Genomic DNA, 18,681 nt, shown 5'->3' with positions numbered 1-18,681 from the left:
CTCTGCCTACTTGTGATCTCTGTCTGTCAAATAAATAAATAAAGTTCATTTAAAAAAAATAAGTAAATAAAAAACCTAACATCAAGGGAAAACAGAGAACTAGAAAGCAGAATCTGCCTTTGGGTTGAGTATGAAGAAAAGCATTCTCATAAGAAAAAAAAAATAGGCTTATCAGAGGAACTTAGGGAAAAGACATTTTATTTTACCATAACACAGAATCAAGAGGCATACACTGGAAGGAGAACAGGAAATCTAACCAAAAGATGGTAATTTTTATGCATTAAATTTTTTTTCAAAAATGAGTTAGAGGAGAAACAAATTGTCTTGAGTGGTCTGTGAAGCAGTATATAACAACTGCAAACCCACTGGTGAATACTAGAAAAAAACATGTTTGAATTAGAAACCTCCAGGGGGGCAAGGTAACAGGATAAGGGGATTTGAATTTTCAATTCATGTGATGAAGATCTCTAATTCTGCCCTCACTGCTTCTGCAGATTTCAGTTCTCTGATCCATTAATATCCTAGGCTGACATGACCCAGCCATGTATTGGCAAAACATGGTGACCAATATATAAGGATCACTATTAAAATCTCAAAGTTGGATCTTCTTTGCCATTAAGACCAGAGTAGACCCTTAAATATAAAGGCTCCATCCAAACCAAGGACCCATGGGGCAGTACACATACCTAATACTGTGAGAGAGGCATTTGCTGAAAGGCCTCCGGCTATATTTTGTGCCATGCAGCTATAGACTCCCATGTCTTCTATTTTCACGTTGGCAATGAAGAAGACATCATCCTCGGGCATGACATGCATGCGTCTTTCTCGAGCTGCAGGAAAGTCGGTGCCACCATCTTTCTGCCAAGAAATCTGAGGTGCAGGGTGCCCCTCTGCAGCACACTCTAATCTGGCCATGGCACCAGTACGGATAGTGAGATCCATTGGAGTTTTCAGGAAAGATGGCATCTCTGTGTCAAGAAAGATTACCGAAACAAAGTGGGTGGAGTGGTGGTGCTGGGAACATGAATACACACACACACACATACACACACAAAGTACCAACTTGTAATATTCTATTTCTTTCAGAAGGCATGCTCTCTAGATTGACAGAGGCCATCTTTTCTCTTCGAACCTCAGAATACTTTAGTACAGTGATGAATAAATTCTTCTAGAATGCAGACATATCTACTACCTGATCCCTCTGATAGGGACAGGAAAGGCAGAAGGCCACAAACCTTTCAGAACTCCGTACATTTATTACGGAGTTACTTAAGAGACTAAACAGTGCTCTCCAAGCTAACATCTACAAAGCTGACACGGCAAATGCATGTTAAAAAAACTTATACCAAAAAATAAAGAATACAAAAAATGTATGCCTTCAAAAATCTCATAAAACAACACTGAAGTAAGACACAAGTATGTCCTTTGGTTGCACAAAACCTATTAGTGATTCAATCCGATAGGTGACTGATTAATCAAACTGTTTTGGAGAAGTTCCTTTTTTACAGCCACAGTGAAGAAGAGCATTAATTTAAAAAATGATTCTGGGGGCGCCTGGGTGGTTTAGTGGGTTAAAGCCTCTGCCTTCAGCTCAGGTCATGGTCCCAGGGTCCTGGGATCGAGCCCCGCATCCGGCTCTCTGCTCAGCAGGGAGCCTGCTTCCTCCTCTCTCTCTCTCTCTCTCTGCCTGACTCTCTGCCTAGTTGTAATCTCTGTCAAATAAATAACTAAAATCTTAGTGGGTTAAAAAATGATTCTATATGACTACATTTAGACAATGATAACAATCACTGCACCCAGAAATGTCCTAAATACTTCGTTATTATAAAGCCCTGCGAACAGTGGCAGGAATACATTTCAGTTTTCAGAACAGAATTATGGTTCTAGAAAGAACAGAGAATTTCAAAAAAATTTTTTCAAAAGCAGAAACAACAAGAAAAGCAGCCTATCTCCTGGGGCCATGAAACTTCCCCCCTCGCTTCCAACCAAGGACCAATTAGGGACGTAACTGGACAAAACGGTAACCCAGTCTACATATTAGCACAACCTTAACTAATACAAAACACTAAAATCTCCCCTTCAAATGTCAAGCTTAGCCTCATTTTCTTATCCAAGTGGTTCAAAAATTGAACATGAAAAATCCTTCTAACCATCAGGGACCAGAACTCCTTACCATTCACAGTCAGTTTGGCTTTTTGAGAATAATTAGATCCAAAGTGATTAGTAACAATACACTGATATCTTCCTTCATCTGTGAAATTCACATTGAAAAGATGTAAGACACTCGTATATTCTAGAGCTTCTCCAGCTTGCTGCTGATAACGAACAAAATTCTCAACATCGATGTCATTCAGGATTTCACTGTCTTTGCGCCACACGGTAGACATGGGTGAGTCGCTGCTGCTCACTGCGGTGCACGTCAGAGTCACATTCATGCCTCTTAGAGCAACTGTATTTTCAGGATGCATTTTTATCTGTGGCTTGAGAAAATCATCTAAGAGGAAAAAATGGGGCAGGAGCCAAATCACTCATTTTTAATTCTACACATTTTGAAACAAATAACGTAAAATAACTTGTTCTGTTTACAAAATGGCATATTAAGATTGACAAGCGACTACAGGGCTAGAATCCAATTCCTTTCTGTTCAAAGATGTGGGAAATGAGGCCCAGAGGGTCAAACAATTTGTTCAGAGACAAAGGCTGGATGGGGAACCCAGGTTTTCAAACTTCAGGGTTCAGCTTACTTTCTTTTTTTTTTTTAAAAGATTTTATTTATTTATTTGACAGAGATCACAAGTAGGCAGAGAGGAGGGGGAATCAGGCTCCCCGCTGAGCAGAGAGCCTGATGCAGGGTCAATCACAGGACCCCGAGATCATGACCTGAGCAGAAGGCAGAGGCAGAAGGCAGAGGCTTTAACCCACTGAGCCACCCAGGCGCCCCTAGCATACTTTCTACTATCACTCATGACCACTTAAACTTAGAATGTATTTCTTAAGTACTACCAATTACTAGGAAAAAAGAAAAACCTAAATTCAAATCTCAAGACAAGTTCTAATCCTGTTAGCTGTCGTGAATATGTAGAGGTTACATATATAAACATATATATGATAATACCCATTATCTTTTCCTTGCCAATAATGAAAATGGGGATTACAAATTACATTTTACAATGCGAACCTATTAATAAAACATTATTTGTGAGCACGTGGGTGGTTCAGCTGGTTAAGTGTCTGACTCCTGGTTTCAGCTCAGGTCATGATCCCGGGGTCCTGAGATCAGGCCCCACATTAAGGACTATGCTCATAACAGAGTCTGCCAGTCTCTCTCCCTCTGCTCCTTCCCCTACACACACTCTCTCTCTGAATAAAATCTTTTTTAAAAAACTAAGCATTATTGGAACATACATCATATATGCATAACTCTCCCTTCAAATAGTGAGAAATTCCAAATAGGCTTAGGAATAGGTAATATACTATAGATTCATAAGTAATAGTATATTGCTAATATGTAAAAAACAATATAAGTATTTTGTGGGCCTGAGCTTCCAAGTGTTCTAAGTATCTTTTAAGTAGATTATAAAAATAGATCTGGCAATATATGGGTATCTAAATAATCAGATACTAGTGACATGCAAGATAACTACGCTGATGTAAAAGTTCTAGTGCCTAAAGCTAGTAATCAGTTATTCTACTTAAAAGGAAATTTAAGGGGTGCCTGGGTGGCTCAGTGGGTTAAAGCGTCTGCCTTCAGCTCGGGTCATGATCTCAGGGTCCTGGGATCGAGCCCTGCATCAGACTCTCTGCTCAGCGGGGAGCCTGCTTCCTCCTCCCTCTGACTCTCTGCCTACTTGTGATCCCTGTCTGTCAAATAAATAAATAAAATCTTAAAAAATAATAATAAAATAAAATAAAGGAAATTCAAGTGTAAAGGAAAAATGCCCAAGTTGAGAAAGAACGATATAGATACTACTTCAAATTATGAGTACTGGAATTATAACAACTTTTTTTTTTTTTAAGATTTTATTTATTTATTTGACAGAGATCACAAGTAGTCAGAGAGGCAGGCAGAGAGAGTGGGGGGAAGCAGGCTCTCTGCCAAGCTTGAGAGAGCTCTCTGCTTGGCAGAGAGCCTGATGCGGGGCTTGATCCCAGGACCCTGAGATCATGACTAGAGCTGAAGGCAGAGGCTTTAACTCACTGAACCACCCAGGCGCCCCTGGAATCATGACAACTTTTACATGGTTGTCCTTCTTCCCCCCAAAAAATTCTAAAACCCTGCCACCACTTTAGTTTTAAGAAACTGCATCAAAAATAGAAACTACATTCACACATTACTGGTGACAACATAAACAAGTGCTATCTTCCTGGAAAACAGCTAGTAGTACTTTTTAAGATCTACTTTAAAAAAATCATTTTTGATTCAGGAGTCTTACTACTGGATATTTATATTAAAGGTTAATAACCGGGGCACCCAGGTGGCTGAGTGGGTTAAAGCCTCTGCCTTCGGCTCAGGTCATGATCCCGGGGTCCTGGGATTGAGCCCTGCATCAGGCTCTCTGTTCAGCAGGGAGCCTGCTTCCTCCCACCCATGCCTGCCTCTCTGCCTACTTGTGATCTCTGTCAAATAAATAAATAAAATCTTAAAAAAATAAAAAATAAAGGTTAAAAACCCCCTAAAAGGGAAAGGCCTACATTCATAAAGATGCTGTTATACTATACTGACACTGAAAATGATCAATAAAGAACACACAGGAAAAAACTTGCTTATGATATATTAAGTCAAAGAATACAAAATTAAATCTATGATTACAAAATATAAAAATTTCACAGAAGAACACAGAGAAATGGAAATAGATATGCTAGTTAGAAAGCATTCTGGTTGGGGTGCCTGGGTGACTCAGTTGTTTGGGTGTCTGCCTTCAGCTCAGGTATGACCCCAGGGTCCCAGAACTGAGCCTCAAATTGGGCTCCCGGCTCAGCGGAGAGCCTACTTCTCTCCCACTACCTGCCACTCTGCCAACTTGTGCTCTGTCAAGTAAGTAAATAAATAAACTAAAAAAACAGAAACTTTAAAAAAGTGAAAGCATCCTGGCTTAATTTTTCTCCATTCTGTTGTTAAGACAGTAAGTGTATACCATGCATCTTTTCTGACAACAATGCTATGAAACTAGGAATCAACCACAAGGGGCTCACGGGTGGCTCAGTCATTAAGTTAAGTGTCTGCCTCAGCTCAGATCATGATCCCAGCATCCTGGGATCAAGCCCCACACTGGGCTCCCTGCTCTGTGGGATGCTGGCTTCTCCCTCTATACCACTCCCCGGACTTGTGTTCCTTCTCTTCTTGTCTCTCTCTCTCTCGTGCGCGCGCGCTCTCTCTCTCTCTCTCTCAAATAAATAAAGAAATCTTTTTTTAAAAAAGAGAAAGAAAGAAAAAGAAAGAAATCAACCACAGTAAAAAATATAGAAAGAGGGGCGCCTGGGTGGCTCAGTGGGTTAAGCCGCTGCCTTCGGCTCGGGTCATGGTCTCGGGGTCCTGGGATCGGGTCCCGCATCGGGCTCTCTGCTCAGCGGGGAGCCTGCTTCCTCCTCCTTCTCTCTCTGCCTGTCTCTCTGCCTACTTGTGATCTCTCTCTGTCAAATAAATAAATAAAATCTAAAAAAAAAAAAAAATATATATATATATATATAGAAAGAGCACAATATACGGAGGTTAAATAACATGTTATTATACCACTGAATGCGATGGGCAGCCTGGCTGGCTTAGTTGATAGAGTGAGCATGTGGCTCTTGATCTCAGAGTTCTAAGTTCAAGCCCCATGTTAGGTATAGAGATTACCTAAAAATAAATTTTTTTTGTTTTTGTTTTTGTTTTTTTTTAAGATTTTATTTATTTATTTGACAGAGAGAGATCACAAGTAGGCAGAGAGGCAGGCAGAGAGAGAGAGAGAGAGGAGGAAGCAGGCTCCCTGCTGAGCAGAGAGCCCGATGCGGGACTCAATCCCAGGACCCTGAGATCATGACCTGAGCCGAAGGCAGCGGCTTAATCCACTGAGCCACCTTTATTTTTAAGATTAGATTTATTTATTTATTTGAGAGAAGAGAGTACATGGCAGGACAGGGGTATAGGACAGAGAAGGAGAGAGAGAATCTTTAAGCAGACTCTGCAGAGAGTAAAGCCCAATGTGGAACTTGATGCCATGACTCTGAGATCATGACCTGAACTGAAACCAAGAGTCAGATACCTAACCAACTGTGACATCCAGATGTGCCCCCAAAATAAATCTTTTAAAAAATAAACAAATAAAACAATGAATGTGGGGCGTGCCTGGGTGGCTCAGTGGGTTAAAACCTCTGCCTCAGGTCATGATCCCAGGGTCCTGGGATCAAGCCCCGCGTCGGGCTGTCTGCTCAGCAGGGAGGCTGCTTCCTCCTCTCTGTCCTGCTTCTCTGCCTACTTGTGATCTCTGTCAAATAAATAAATAAAATCTTAAAAAAATAATAAATAAATGGATCAACCAAGAAATCAAAGAAGAAATAAAGAATTACATGAAAAAAGAGTCCATAATCTGTGGGATACAACAAAAGTAGTTCTAAGAGGGAAGTTTACAACAATACAGACCTACCTCAAGAAGCAAGAAAAACCTTTAATCAACAACCTAACCTTACACCTAAAGAAGCTAGAAAAAGAAAACCCAAACCCAGAAAAAGACAGGAAATAATAAATTTAAGAGCAGAAATAAATGACATAGAAACTAAAAAACCAGATCAATGAAACTAGGAGCTGGTTCTCTGAAAAGATCAAGAAAAAACTGATAAAACTCTAGGCAAGATTCACTTAAAAAGAGAGAGAGAGAAAGGACCCAAATAAATAAGATTACTAATGAAAGAAGAGAAATAACAACCAACACCATAGAAATATAAATAAAAAGCTTAAACAGACCAATTACCAGCAATGAAATTGAATCAATAATCAAAAAATTCTCAAATAACACCAGTCCAGGACCAGATGAATTCATAGTTGAGTTCTACCAAACATTTAAAGAAGAATTAATACCCATTCTTCTCAAACTATTCCAAAGAACACAAGAGGAAGAAAACTTCCAAATTCATTCTACGAAGCCAATATTACCCCAATACCAAAACCAGATAAAGACCTTACAAAAAGAGAACAGACCAATATCTCTTATGAATATAGATGCAAAATCCTCAACAAAATATTACCAAACCAAATCCAATAAAATATTTTTAAAAATCATATACTGCAATCAAGAGGGATTTATTCCTGTAATGCAAGGATGATTTAATATGCACAAAACAATCAATGTGAGGCATCACATCAGTAAGAGAAAGGATAACAACCATATGATCATTTCAACAGATGCAGAAAAAGCATCTGACAAAAGTACAACATCCACTCATGATAAAAACCCTCTACCAAGTAGGTCTAAAGAGAACATATCTCAACATACTAAAGGTCTTAGATGAAAAACCCACAGCCAACATCATACTCAATGGTGAAAAACTGAGAGCTTTTCCCCTAAGGTCAAGAACAAGACAAGATGCCAACTCTCAACACTGTTATCAACAGGGACGCCTGGGTGGCTCAGTTGGTTGGACGACTGCCTTCGGCTCAGGGCGTGATCCTGGAGTCCCGGGATCGAGTCCCACATCAGGCTCCCAGCTCCACAGGGAGTCTGCTTCGCTCTCTGACCTTCTCCTCGCTCATGCTCTCTCTCACTGTCTCTCTCTCTCAAATAAATAAATAAAAAATCTTTTAAAAAAAAAAAGCATCTGAATCAGTAAGGAAGAAGTAAAACTTCCACTATTTGCAGATGACATGATATTATATATAGAAAACCTTAAGACTCTACCAAAAAATACCCACTAGAACTGATAAATTCGGTAAGGTTGAAAAACACAAAATCAATGTACAGATATCTGTTGCATTCCTATACACTAATAATGAAGCAGCAGAAAGTGAAATTAAAAAAAAACAATCCCATTCACAATTAAACCAAAACCAATAAAATGTCTGGGAATAAATTTAACCAAAGAGATGAAAGCCCTGTACTCTAAAACTATAGAACACCGATGAAAGAAGTTAAAGATGATGCAAAGAAATGGAAAGACATTCCACATTCGTGGATTAGAAGAGCAATACTGTTAAAACGTTTGCCCTACCCTAAGCAATCTACACATTTAATGCAATCCGAATCAAAATATCAACAGCATTCTCAAAGAACTAGAACAATCCTAAAATTTGTATGGAACCACAAAGACCTTGAGTAGGCAAAGCCATCTTGACACAGAAAAACAAAACTGGAGATACCACAATTCCAGATGGCAAGTTATACTACAAAGTGACAGTAGTTAATATGGCATAAAAACAGACACACAGATCAATGGAATAGAACAGAAAACCCCAAAATAAGCCCACAACGATATGGTCAATTCATCTTCAACAAAGAGGAATGAATATACAATGGGAAAAAGTTGCTTCAACAAACGGTGCTGGGAATACTGGTCAGCTACATGTGAAAGAATGAAACTGGACCACTTTCTTTCACCATACACAAACATCAACTCAGAATGGATTAAACACCTAAATGTGAGACCTGAAACCATAAAAGTACTAGAAGAGAGCACAGGCAGCAACTTCTCTGACCTAAGCAGTAGGCAACATTTTCCTAGATTTGTTTCTAGAGAAACAAAAGCAAAAATAAACTATTGGGACTACACCAATACACCAGGGGCACCTGGGTGACTCAGTCTGTTAAGCATCTGCCTTCAGCTCAGTCATGACCTCAGCGGCCTGGGATCAGGTCCTACATCAGGCTCCTTGCTCCATGGGAAGCCTGCTTCTCCCTCTCCCTCTGCCTGCCACTCCCTCTGCTTGTGTGCATGTTCTCATTCCCTAATAAATAAATAAAATAAAATCTAAACAAAAAGAAATTCTGTACAGCAAAGGAAATAACCAACAAAACTAAAAGGCAACCTACTGAATGGGAGAAGATGTTTGCAAATGACATATCCAATAAAGGGTTAACATTCAAAGTATATAAAGAACTGATACAACACAATACCCCAAACCAAATAATCCAATTTAAAAATGGGCAGGGGTGCCTGGGTGGCACAGTCAGTTGAGCATCTGACTTGGTTTCGGCTCAAGCCATGATCTGAGGGTCATGAAATCGAGCCCCACATTGGGCTGCACACTCAGTGCAGAGTCTACTTGAGATTCTCTCTCCCTCTGCCTCTCCCACTCATGCACTCTCTCTAAAGCAAATAAATAAATCCTTAAAAAAATATATAGGCAGAAGACACGAACAGACATTTCTCCAAAAAGACAGACAGATGGCCAACAGACACATGAAAAGATGCTCAAGAGCACTCATCATCAGGGAAATGCAAATCATAACCACAATGAGATAACACCCCTACATGTGTCAGAATGGCTAAAATAAAAAACACAGTAAACAACAAGTGTTGGAAAGGATGTGGACAAAAGGGAACCCTCCTACATTGTTGGTGGGAATGCAAACTGATGCAGCCACTACAGAAAAAAACAGTATGGAGGTTCCTCAAAAAATTAAAAATAGAACTACCCTACAACCCAGGAGCCATACTACCCAAAGAATACAAAAACATGAACTGAAAGAGATACATGGACCCCTGTGTTTTTTATTTATAGATTTATAGGTGAATGGATAAAGATGTGGTATATACATACAATGGAATATTACTTAGCCATAAAAAAGAAAGAAACGTTACTATTTGCAGTGACACGAATGGAGCCAGAGACACTAAGTGAAGCTTAGTGGAGCTGTAACACTAAGTGAAATAAGTCAGACAGCAAAAGACAAGTATCACAAGATTTCACTGATATGCAGAATTTCAGAAACAAAATAAGCAAAGGGAAAAATAAAGAGAGACAAACCAAGAAATGACTCTTAGCCATACAGAACAAACTGATGGTTACCAGGGATGGGGGTGGTCAGAAGAGACGGAGATTAAAGAGTACACTTATCATGATGAAAAAAAAAAACAGTAATAATAAAATAAATAAAAACAAATTAATAATAAAATAAAAAGACAGCGTGTTTTAAAAAGACAGCATGTAGTATAAAATATTTTAAAACAAAATACAAACCACAGACAAAGTCTTTCAGGTCCACGTTCAGGATGCTCTGCCCTGCTAGCCACTCAGGGTGTGCACAGCTTACGTTCACAGAATGCTGGAAGTTATTATCGACCAGCCACTGAAGCAACCACTTCAAATGGCAGTCACAGAGTAAACTGCTTGTGTTCAGAATCCTGCAAAGTCAAGAAGAAAAGAAAGACACTTTACTTTTCATTCTGTTTTCTTCACCATTAAAAGCTTACTGCACACCCATGCATTCTTCTCTCCAAAAAGTGCTCAACCTGAATCAAACCACAAGAACACAAATTCAGACCGTCAGCCTCAATTCCTCAAATATGTCACTGTCATCCAAGACATTAAGAAAAGGGGCAAAACAACAGCAAGAGACCTATTTTAGGTTAAAGGAGACTAAAGGCTCATCACCAAATGCAGTGCATGATTCTAGACTGGAAGAAATATCTATAAGAAACATTTTTTGGCACTGGGGAAATAAGTATGGACTCCGTATCAGTTATTATTATTTTATCAAAGTTAATTTAATTGAATGAGATAACAGTGCTGTGGCTATATTTAAGAAAAACCATTGTTCTTGGGATATACATGCTGAGATATTTAGGGGTAAAGTGTCATGATGCCTGCAACAATCAAATGGCTAAGCAAAGTAGTCGTGTGTGTGGAGAGGAGAGAGGGACAGAAAGAGATGGGAGAAGGGAAGAGAGATGGGAGGAGGAAAGGAGAGAAACATCACAAATTTAGCAAAATGTTAACAAGCAGTAAATCTAGGTAAAGGGAATATGGATGTTAAACTGTACCTTCCTTTCAGTTTCTGAGGTTTAAGATTTTTCCCAGAAAAGTCTGGAGGAAAGCTTACCATATACATTGCAGCACAGAGACATGTTTGTTGTGGAGAAGATATTTTCCAAAAGAATATTCCACAATAATTCCACAAGCTTTATTTTCAAATTATTTCATTAAGACTGAAAACACTGGGACGCCTTGGTGGCTCAGTGAGTTAAGCGTCTGCCTTCAGTTCGGGTCATGATCCCAGGGTGCTGGGATCGAGTCCCACATCGGGCTCCCTGCTCAGCGGGGTGTCTGCTTCTCCCTCTGTCTGCTGCTCCCCCTGCTTGTGCTCTCCCTCTCTTTCTCTGACAAATAAATAAAATCTTAAAAAAAAAAAAAAAAAAGACTGAAAACATTTCATCCCTGTGGCAATGTGTACTGCAACTTAAACTAGGAAACAGTGAAATTTTACTTGTTGTCTATGATAGGGCTATAAAACATAATCAGAAAAGTAAGATAGGTTTTCTCTTAATGACCCCATGAATGTCCCATCCACCTGGAAGTAATGAGAGCAAATGATCTGGAGAAGATTGTGAGTTGCTTTGTGTGCATCCCCCAAATCCTCATTTAGTCAAAGTATCTAAGATGTGATTCCGAAGACGTTTCAATCAGTCTTCAATGGTATCTCAAAAGCCTTACTTGACTAAGGGTTATTTTAATTAATTGGGCCAGAAGTTACCTTTTGCATTTCAGAGTTCTTCATTATATTCATTCACTGATAGACAAATATTTGAGTCTCCTCTATGCGAGGGACTGCTCTAGGCCGTTCGGATACAGGCTCACAGAACTTACGTATTCATTAGAGACAAGCAGTGAACAAATAAAGGCAAAGCACAATGTCAGAACAGTAGTGCTATAAAGAAAAACAAAGCCAGGCAAAAGTAAAGAGAGGGCAGCTACTAATTTAGATCAAGCAGTCAGGGAAAAATACTTTGAAGAGACGGCATTTAGGCAAAGACCTGAAAGAAGCAAGAGAGCAAATCCCACAAAGACCTGAGGTCAAAGTGTCGCATACATAGGAAACTGTATGCAAAGACCTTGAGGCAGACAGGCCCAGTGCTCAGGAGGAAAAGCAAGACCACTGAGGCTAGAGCAGAGTGAGGGAGGGGGCAGTGACAAGGACAAGGTCAGGGAGCTGGGTAGGGAAAAGCAGGCCATGCAGTTTGCTTTGCAAACTAAGGAAAGAATTTGAGGTATTTTCTCCCTGTGTTTTGTACAGGAAGTCACTGGAAAGTTAAAAACAGAGGAGTGACGTGGTCTGATTTATGCTTTCTTGGGTATAAGCTGACTCATGAAACCTGGACTTACTCTTATTCTGCTACTTACCTTAGGCAAAATACTTAATGTCTCTAAAATCTCAGTTTCTATTTCTGGAAAATGGGTTAGAGAATGTCTACCTCAAAAAAATTTTTAAATAAAGCATTTAGCACAATGTCTGTACACAGATGTCACTGAATTCACATTACTTCCCTTTAGTTATGTTTCTTTTACATCTTTCCACCCTCAATGCTAACCAACCTGCTCCCAAGGAACTCACAGGATAGTCCGCATTCTCTCAAAAAGTGTGTGGACAGACAGACACCAAAATATTAAGAGTGATTGTTTCAAGAGTAGTGGGGATCTAGGGACTTACTCTCCTTCTTGCTTTAACTATATGTTTTCTACTGTTTCTACCATGATTATGTAAGTTTAATGCAAAATATTTTTTAATTTACATACGACTTTCTCATCTCCCCCTAATATTTATGCAAAGCACTGTGAAGGATACCAGAAAGCACAAGGGTACATTTTAATAAATCTTGATGTAACAGTATTGTAAATATGACTTAAAGTAAACCAAAAGCAACCAAAATTTCTCAGTAAAAAAGGTATGTTACAGTTTCCTCCATTAGCAGTTTGTTCAAACCAATTCTCAAATTACCAAATGACTAAAGACTGAAACTACACTATCTGCTTTCACCTACTACCTAAATTACATTTTACACTTAGCTCTCATTAACAAGAGTTAAAACTTTATGGTGGCCCTCAGATTATCATGGACAAAAAATGGGTAATACTGAAATGCACTAAGGTGTGCCCTTAAAAGTTAAACTGAGGGTTGCTGGAGGGGAGGGGGATGGGGGATGAGCATTAAGGACAACACATAATATAATGAATAATAGGTATTAAGACTGATGAATCACTGATCTCTACCTCTGAAACCAATAATACATTGTTATATGTTAATGAGTTGAATTTAAATTTTTTTAAAAAGGAAAAGAAAGTTAAGCCTAGGAAAAATAAATCAAAATATGCTGACCAGGGAAAAAAAAAGCCACTTAAATGTCTGTCAGAAAATAACTAATAATGATTCCCATAACATTTTTATTTTATTAGTATTAGTTATTCATCTTTCACTACGTGCCAGCCTCTGTACTTAGCACCTTCTCAAAACCTTCTAAAGTTTCTTAATGAACTTCTAAAGTTTCCTAATGAGGAAAAAAAAATCCAAAGTCCTCATGACTCATTAGGCCGTGGGTGGTCTGGTTCCTGATTAACTCTCTGACCTCACCTCCTACCCCCCTCTTCTTCCTTTTGCTCTCTTCCAGCTACACTGTTGTCTTTGCTGTTCTTCAAGCATAAAATGCAAGCTCCTACCTCAGGGCCTTTTCACTTGCTGTTTTCTGCCTGGAATGCTCTTCACCCAGTATTCAAGGCTTTGCCACTAAGGTCCTGACTCAAATGTTATCCCCCCCCCCCCAAAAAGGCCTTCCTTCACTACTTTATCCAAAATCCTGGTCACTCTCCATACCTGTGACCCACCTTTACTTTCCTTCAGAACTCTTATTACCTGATGAGATACTATGTACCTACTGACTTATTCTTTGATTCCCTTACTAGAATTCATTGTAATATGCTAGGAGGATAGAGATTTTGTCGTGTTCATTCTTATGTTTTTAGCATCTAGGACAGTACCTTACATAGCAGATGACAATAAATATTTCTTGAATAAACAAATCATCTAATTTTATCCTCACATAAACTCTGAGGGAGATATGTACAACTTTCATTTTAGGAAGGGAAATTGAGTCTTGGGCTAAATTTTCCCAATGTCACACAGGTGTAAAGAATGAAGCAGAAATCTGAAATCAAGGGAGTTTGACTTCACACACTTCAGTGCATCTCAAACTACCTGTGATGAAGGACCAGTTTTATAAATTTCCAATCTGTTATAGATTAATACTATAATATTCAACAAAAGTGTCAGAGTAATGTCAAATTGTTTAAAAGTTTCTGAACACTATGAATTTCTATCCTTATCTCTTCATGAACCAGTTCTGGTCCACAGTCCTTCTTTTGAGTGGTTTTAAAGCAAGGCCACTGATTCTTAACACTGGCTCAACAGTCAAGTCACCAGAGTTTAAAATTAATAAAATTAATACCAGTGCCCAACTAACCACCCTCTCCACCCCCCAGGGGAAATCTCTAAATCAGTAAGAGTAATTTCTTTTTTTTTTTTTTTTTTTTTTAAGATTTTATTTATTTGTCAGAGAGAGGGAGAGCAAGCACAGACAGACAGAGAGGCAGGCAGAGGCAGAGGGAGAAGCAGGCTCCCTGCCGAGCAAGGAGCCCGATGTGGGACTCGATCCCAGGACGCTGGGATCATGACCTGAGCCGAAGGTAGCTGCTTAACCAACTGAGCCACCCAGGCATCCCAGTAAGAGTAATTTCTTAAAAATCACAAATGAAAAAGGGTATGAAGTAATATCTGTTTTTTTATTACAACTATTTTGAATAGTGTTTGACCATTTTAGTAATTTGGCAAACAGATTAGAGACATTCCTTCTGACAATACTGAATGTGCTAAGTTATCTCTAACAAATTACCTAATATCTTAACCGTAATCCACCCTAAGGTTCCCACCTAAGGATACTAGAACACATTTTTCCAATAATCCAAAAATAAACAAGGGGAAGAAAAGGAACAGGAAGATATACCTAAAGCATAAGGAGCCATGCTAAGATCTTTTTAACTAAAAGCACATGAAAACAGTTTGGTGCCATAAATTCTAGGCTTTTCGATCTTGGGTTATTTTAAAATTATATCCAGTCACTAAAATAACTGAATATTAACATTTTTTTTTCCTGCCTAAATTGTGTGTTTTTGGAAACACATGGGTCACATTCATCTCACTTTAAAAGCAGAAGTATGGATAATGATCTAATGATCGGTGACAAAAAAACTTAAGTTACGTACAGTTCTTTTAAGCGAGTCTGAGAAAAAGCATTTTCTTGGATAGACATTATAGCATTGTTGTTCAAGTCTCTGAAATGAGAAATAAAACATTACCGGTCACCATTTCTACAATTAAATTATATAAACACTTTAAATGGTCATGAGAACCTCTGCTAATAGCAAAGATTATTTATATACTGAGCAAAATGGATGCAAAATACTTACAGATGCTCAAGGGATTCAAGACCAATGAATGCTTTCTTTGTAATTGACTTAATTTGATTTCCTTGTAAGATTCTGAAATACAAACAGACCTTTCTAGTAAAGTTCTCCACTAAGCAAAATTTAATTCATTAAATCAAACATTTACCTATAAAAAGTGAAAATAAGCTTAACATGCATTTTTTAAGAAAGTTGTGAACCTTTATCACCAACTAATGCAAAGCACAGAACAAAGGCCTCTATTAAGGGGTTGGAGCTCAACGAGGTGCTGTGAACAGCGGTGAGGACCAGTGATGCCCTGCTAAATTTCATGTGAGAAACTGGATTAGAGTCCCAATCTCTCCCTTCTTGGCAAAAGATCAAGTCAAAGAAATTCAGACAAGTGTGAAGCTTTGGAGAAATTCTCAGGAGAAAAGATCTAAAATCTTACTTGAGAGAATTCCTCTCTTTCTAGATAAATTACCCATAAATTTCATATGATTAAAAAGAATACTGCTTCTCAGTGCATTTCTTTTACGTGACTCGTTAAGTCTACATGTATGAATAACCTCTTTGAGTGCCCATTGGACAGCTTTTCTCAATAGAAATGTCCCAACACTAACTAAATAAATAAAACTTAAAGCTACCAATAAACAAAAAACTTAGTAAACAAAAACGTTCTTCCTTTAGTGGGTGAATCAAAAGGCTGACTTTCTAGCCATAGCAAAAAGACATAATGCAATCACACATACAATTGGTTCTTGAAAATACACCTTTATAGGTATATATAAATATTATAAATACATACAATTTAGTGAGACTTGTGAGTCCAGCAAAAGCTTCACTAGCATCTTCTATGGCCCATGAAATTTCATTGTTCCTTAAGTTTCTAAAAAAATATCAAAGACAGGTTATGTTAGTTCACATGGCCATGATAATGCTGGGCATCATCCTGGCACGGCAATACTAATTTTATCCTTATTTTAACAGTTATTTATGAAGATGACTCGACTCTTTTTTTTTAAGAGAATATCTGCAATAAGCATATAAGAACAGATTCTCATAAGCAAAGGGTTAAGCTGGCCTTGATAAATAAATAAAGCAACCTGCTAAGAGAATTAACCTTACTATCTAATAGCCCCTAATTTTGTTAGCATATTAAAAATTATAGTCAGTGTCCTGCAAAAGGCAGGATTTCAAGACGCAGGGGATATGGCTTACAAATGTGATTTTAGACTAATGGGATTTCTGGGTGACCCAAGTCTTCCCGTGGGCTCTTAAACCTAAAATGGCTAACAAAGAACAATGTCAGTATAAAGCTTCACAGCTTGACAGCAATTAAACATACCCCCCTGGGAAGCAAGACTGATACACCCTTGCACTAGAGTGATCACTCTATTACTTTTAAAAGGAAAAGTATGGATCTTTCAAAATCCACTGCTGCATTCTCAGAGGAAATGCAACTGCATCATGCGGTGTCCTGCTGGAAGAAGTATCAGTTAAAGATTTTTTTTTTTTTAAAGATTTTATTTATTTATTTGACAGAAACGACAAGTAGGCAGAGAGGCAGGCAGAGAGAGAGAGAGGAGGAAGCAGGCTCCCAGCCGAGCAGAGAGCCCAATGCGGGGCTCGATCCCAGGACCCTGAGACCATGACCCAAGCCGAAAGCAGAGGCTTAACCCAATGAGCCACCCAGGCGCCCCTCAGTTAAAGATATTTAATCACTGTTGCTTCCTTAAGTCATCTCATAATAAAATACAAAGCTCTTTTCTTCGTAATACACTTTTAGGTTATGTAACAGTACGGCGATATAAAATCAATCTTCCCCTTTAGCTCCATCTTTATTTGAAGTGAAAGCTAACAGGTTCATTTTATTTTACTAAGGAATAAACACTGAAACAACTCAACCTTCCAGGACTTTCCCCCACCTCCAGAGTACAGCATAAATAGAACTCACTGACCAAAGGGAGTAAGAAGTATACACTCTGGCAGGAATACTGGCCTCAAGCAAGATTTTCTGATCTTATCCTAATTATGCCTTAACCTTCTTTGTGGCATTAAACCATGACTTATTTCTGCAATTACTTTCTTAAACTTTAATACTAAAAGTAATAATCAGCTGAAAGAAACTGCTTGCCATTCTTTGAATTGCCAAAAGGCTGCAGTTGCATCTGAGAGAAGCTCCTGGGTTTGAACTATTCTAGGCTCACCTCTAATAATGTAGATAAAAGAAAAAAAAAATCACTTTAAATATTTCAAGGCCAAATCTGAAGGAAGACTGCCTCATTAAGTTAAAAAAAAAAAATCAAACAAACTTGTACAGGTAAACACACCTTCACAAAATTATCATGCTTTCTTTCTCACTGATGCCTAGGTCCCAAAGTTGAGAGCTTGCCTCTTTTCAGACCAGAAAGTCCCCTAGTAAGAGACTGCAAGAATCTACAAATTCTACTAATTAGCTTTTTTCTCTTACTCTCCTCTATGTTTAAAATCACTGTATTTCGTTTAAAATACCTCTTTGTTCAATTACATTTCATAACAAGGGTAAAACATCCAACTTACAGAACCCCAGAATTTTAGAGTTGAAACTGCCTGTAGCAATCATTTATTCCTGTCTCCATCCTCTGCTGGTTGAAGACATATGCAAAATGACACCTAGGGAAGGCTAAGTGATTCTGTTCATCTGACAGTATGGTAAGAAGCACCTGAACTTTAGTGTCAAACAGATCTGGGTTCTACTTCTGGTTCAAACTTTATGAGCTGTGTGACTTTATGCTGAATGTGCCCAATTTTGTCTGATCTCTGAAACTAAGCTGGGTCTGGCCTGGTTAGTACTTGGATGAAAGACCAGCTGGGAATACAAATTGTGTTATTTTAAACCATCATTTTAATCTCTCTGAACCTCAGCCTCCTGATATGGAAAAGAACAGTAATATCCTAGTATTCTGAAAGTACCTAGCACACATCAGATCACTGATAAATGTTAAGTTTTTTCTGTTCAAAGACATGCAGCAAATTAGCAACAATGAACAGCGCTCCTGCCAGAGCTCCTCCCACTACACACCCTTATCCTGCTGAATGAGTGTTTTCTGGTAGTAGTTCAAGGTCAGAGGAACAAAAAAATGTGCACTCTTGATTCTCTGTCTGTCTTGATTAGCAGACTGTGTTTTATTCCACAGTAACTGGCACAATAAGAGATGCCTTGTTGTTCAGTTGGTTAAATTCAGAATTAAAGCACAAACTCAACTGGCTAAAGATAAATAAGATTTATGTATGGGGAC

The 18,681-nt window shown here is 38.5% G+C and overlaps 1 protein-coding gene across 3 annotated transcripts in view; it reads right to left on the bottom strand.

Annotated features, from left to right (window-relative positions):
- LRIG2 (leucine rich repeats and immunoglobulin like domains 2) overlaps window positions 1–18,681 on the bottom strand; it is a 68,636-nt gene that overhangs the window by 11,497 nt on the left and 38,458 nt on the right. For all 3 annotated transcript variants that reach the window (XM_044238936.1, XM_044238937.1, XM_044238938.1), the window contains exons 9-14: window positions 16,209–16,289; window positions 15,425–15,496; window positions 15,221–15,289; window positions 10,151–10,314; window positions 2,174–2,494; window positions 687–968 (exon numbers count right to left, since the gene is read on the bottom strand). In XM_044238936.1, the coding sequence (XP_044094871.1) occupies window positions 687–968; window positions 2,174–2,494; window positions 10,151–10,314; window positions 15,221–15,289; window positions 15,425–15,496; window positions 16,209–16,289 (989 nt within the window). The remainder of the gene's footprint in view (window positions 1–686; window positions 969–2,173; window positions 2,495–10,150; window positions 10,315–15,220; window positions 15,290–15,424; window positions 15,497–16,208; window positions 16,290–18,681) is intronic.

The sequence above is a fragment of the Neovison vison genome, chromosome 2 (genome assembly GCF_020171115.1).
Source record: "Neovison vison isolate M4711 chromosome 2, ASM_NN_V1, whole genome shotgun sequence".
Classification (NCBI taxonomy): domain Eukaryota; kingdom Metazoa; phylum Chordata; class Mammalia; order Carnivora; family Mustelidae; genus Neogale; species Neogale vison.
The sequence above is the reverse complement of the archived record's forward strand: the minus strand, read 5'-3'. Positions and strand labels throughout refer to the sequence as shown.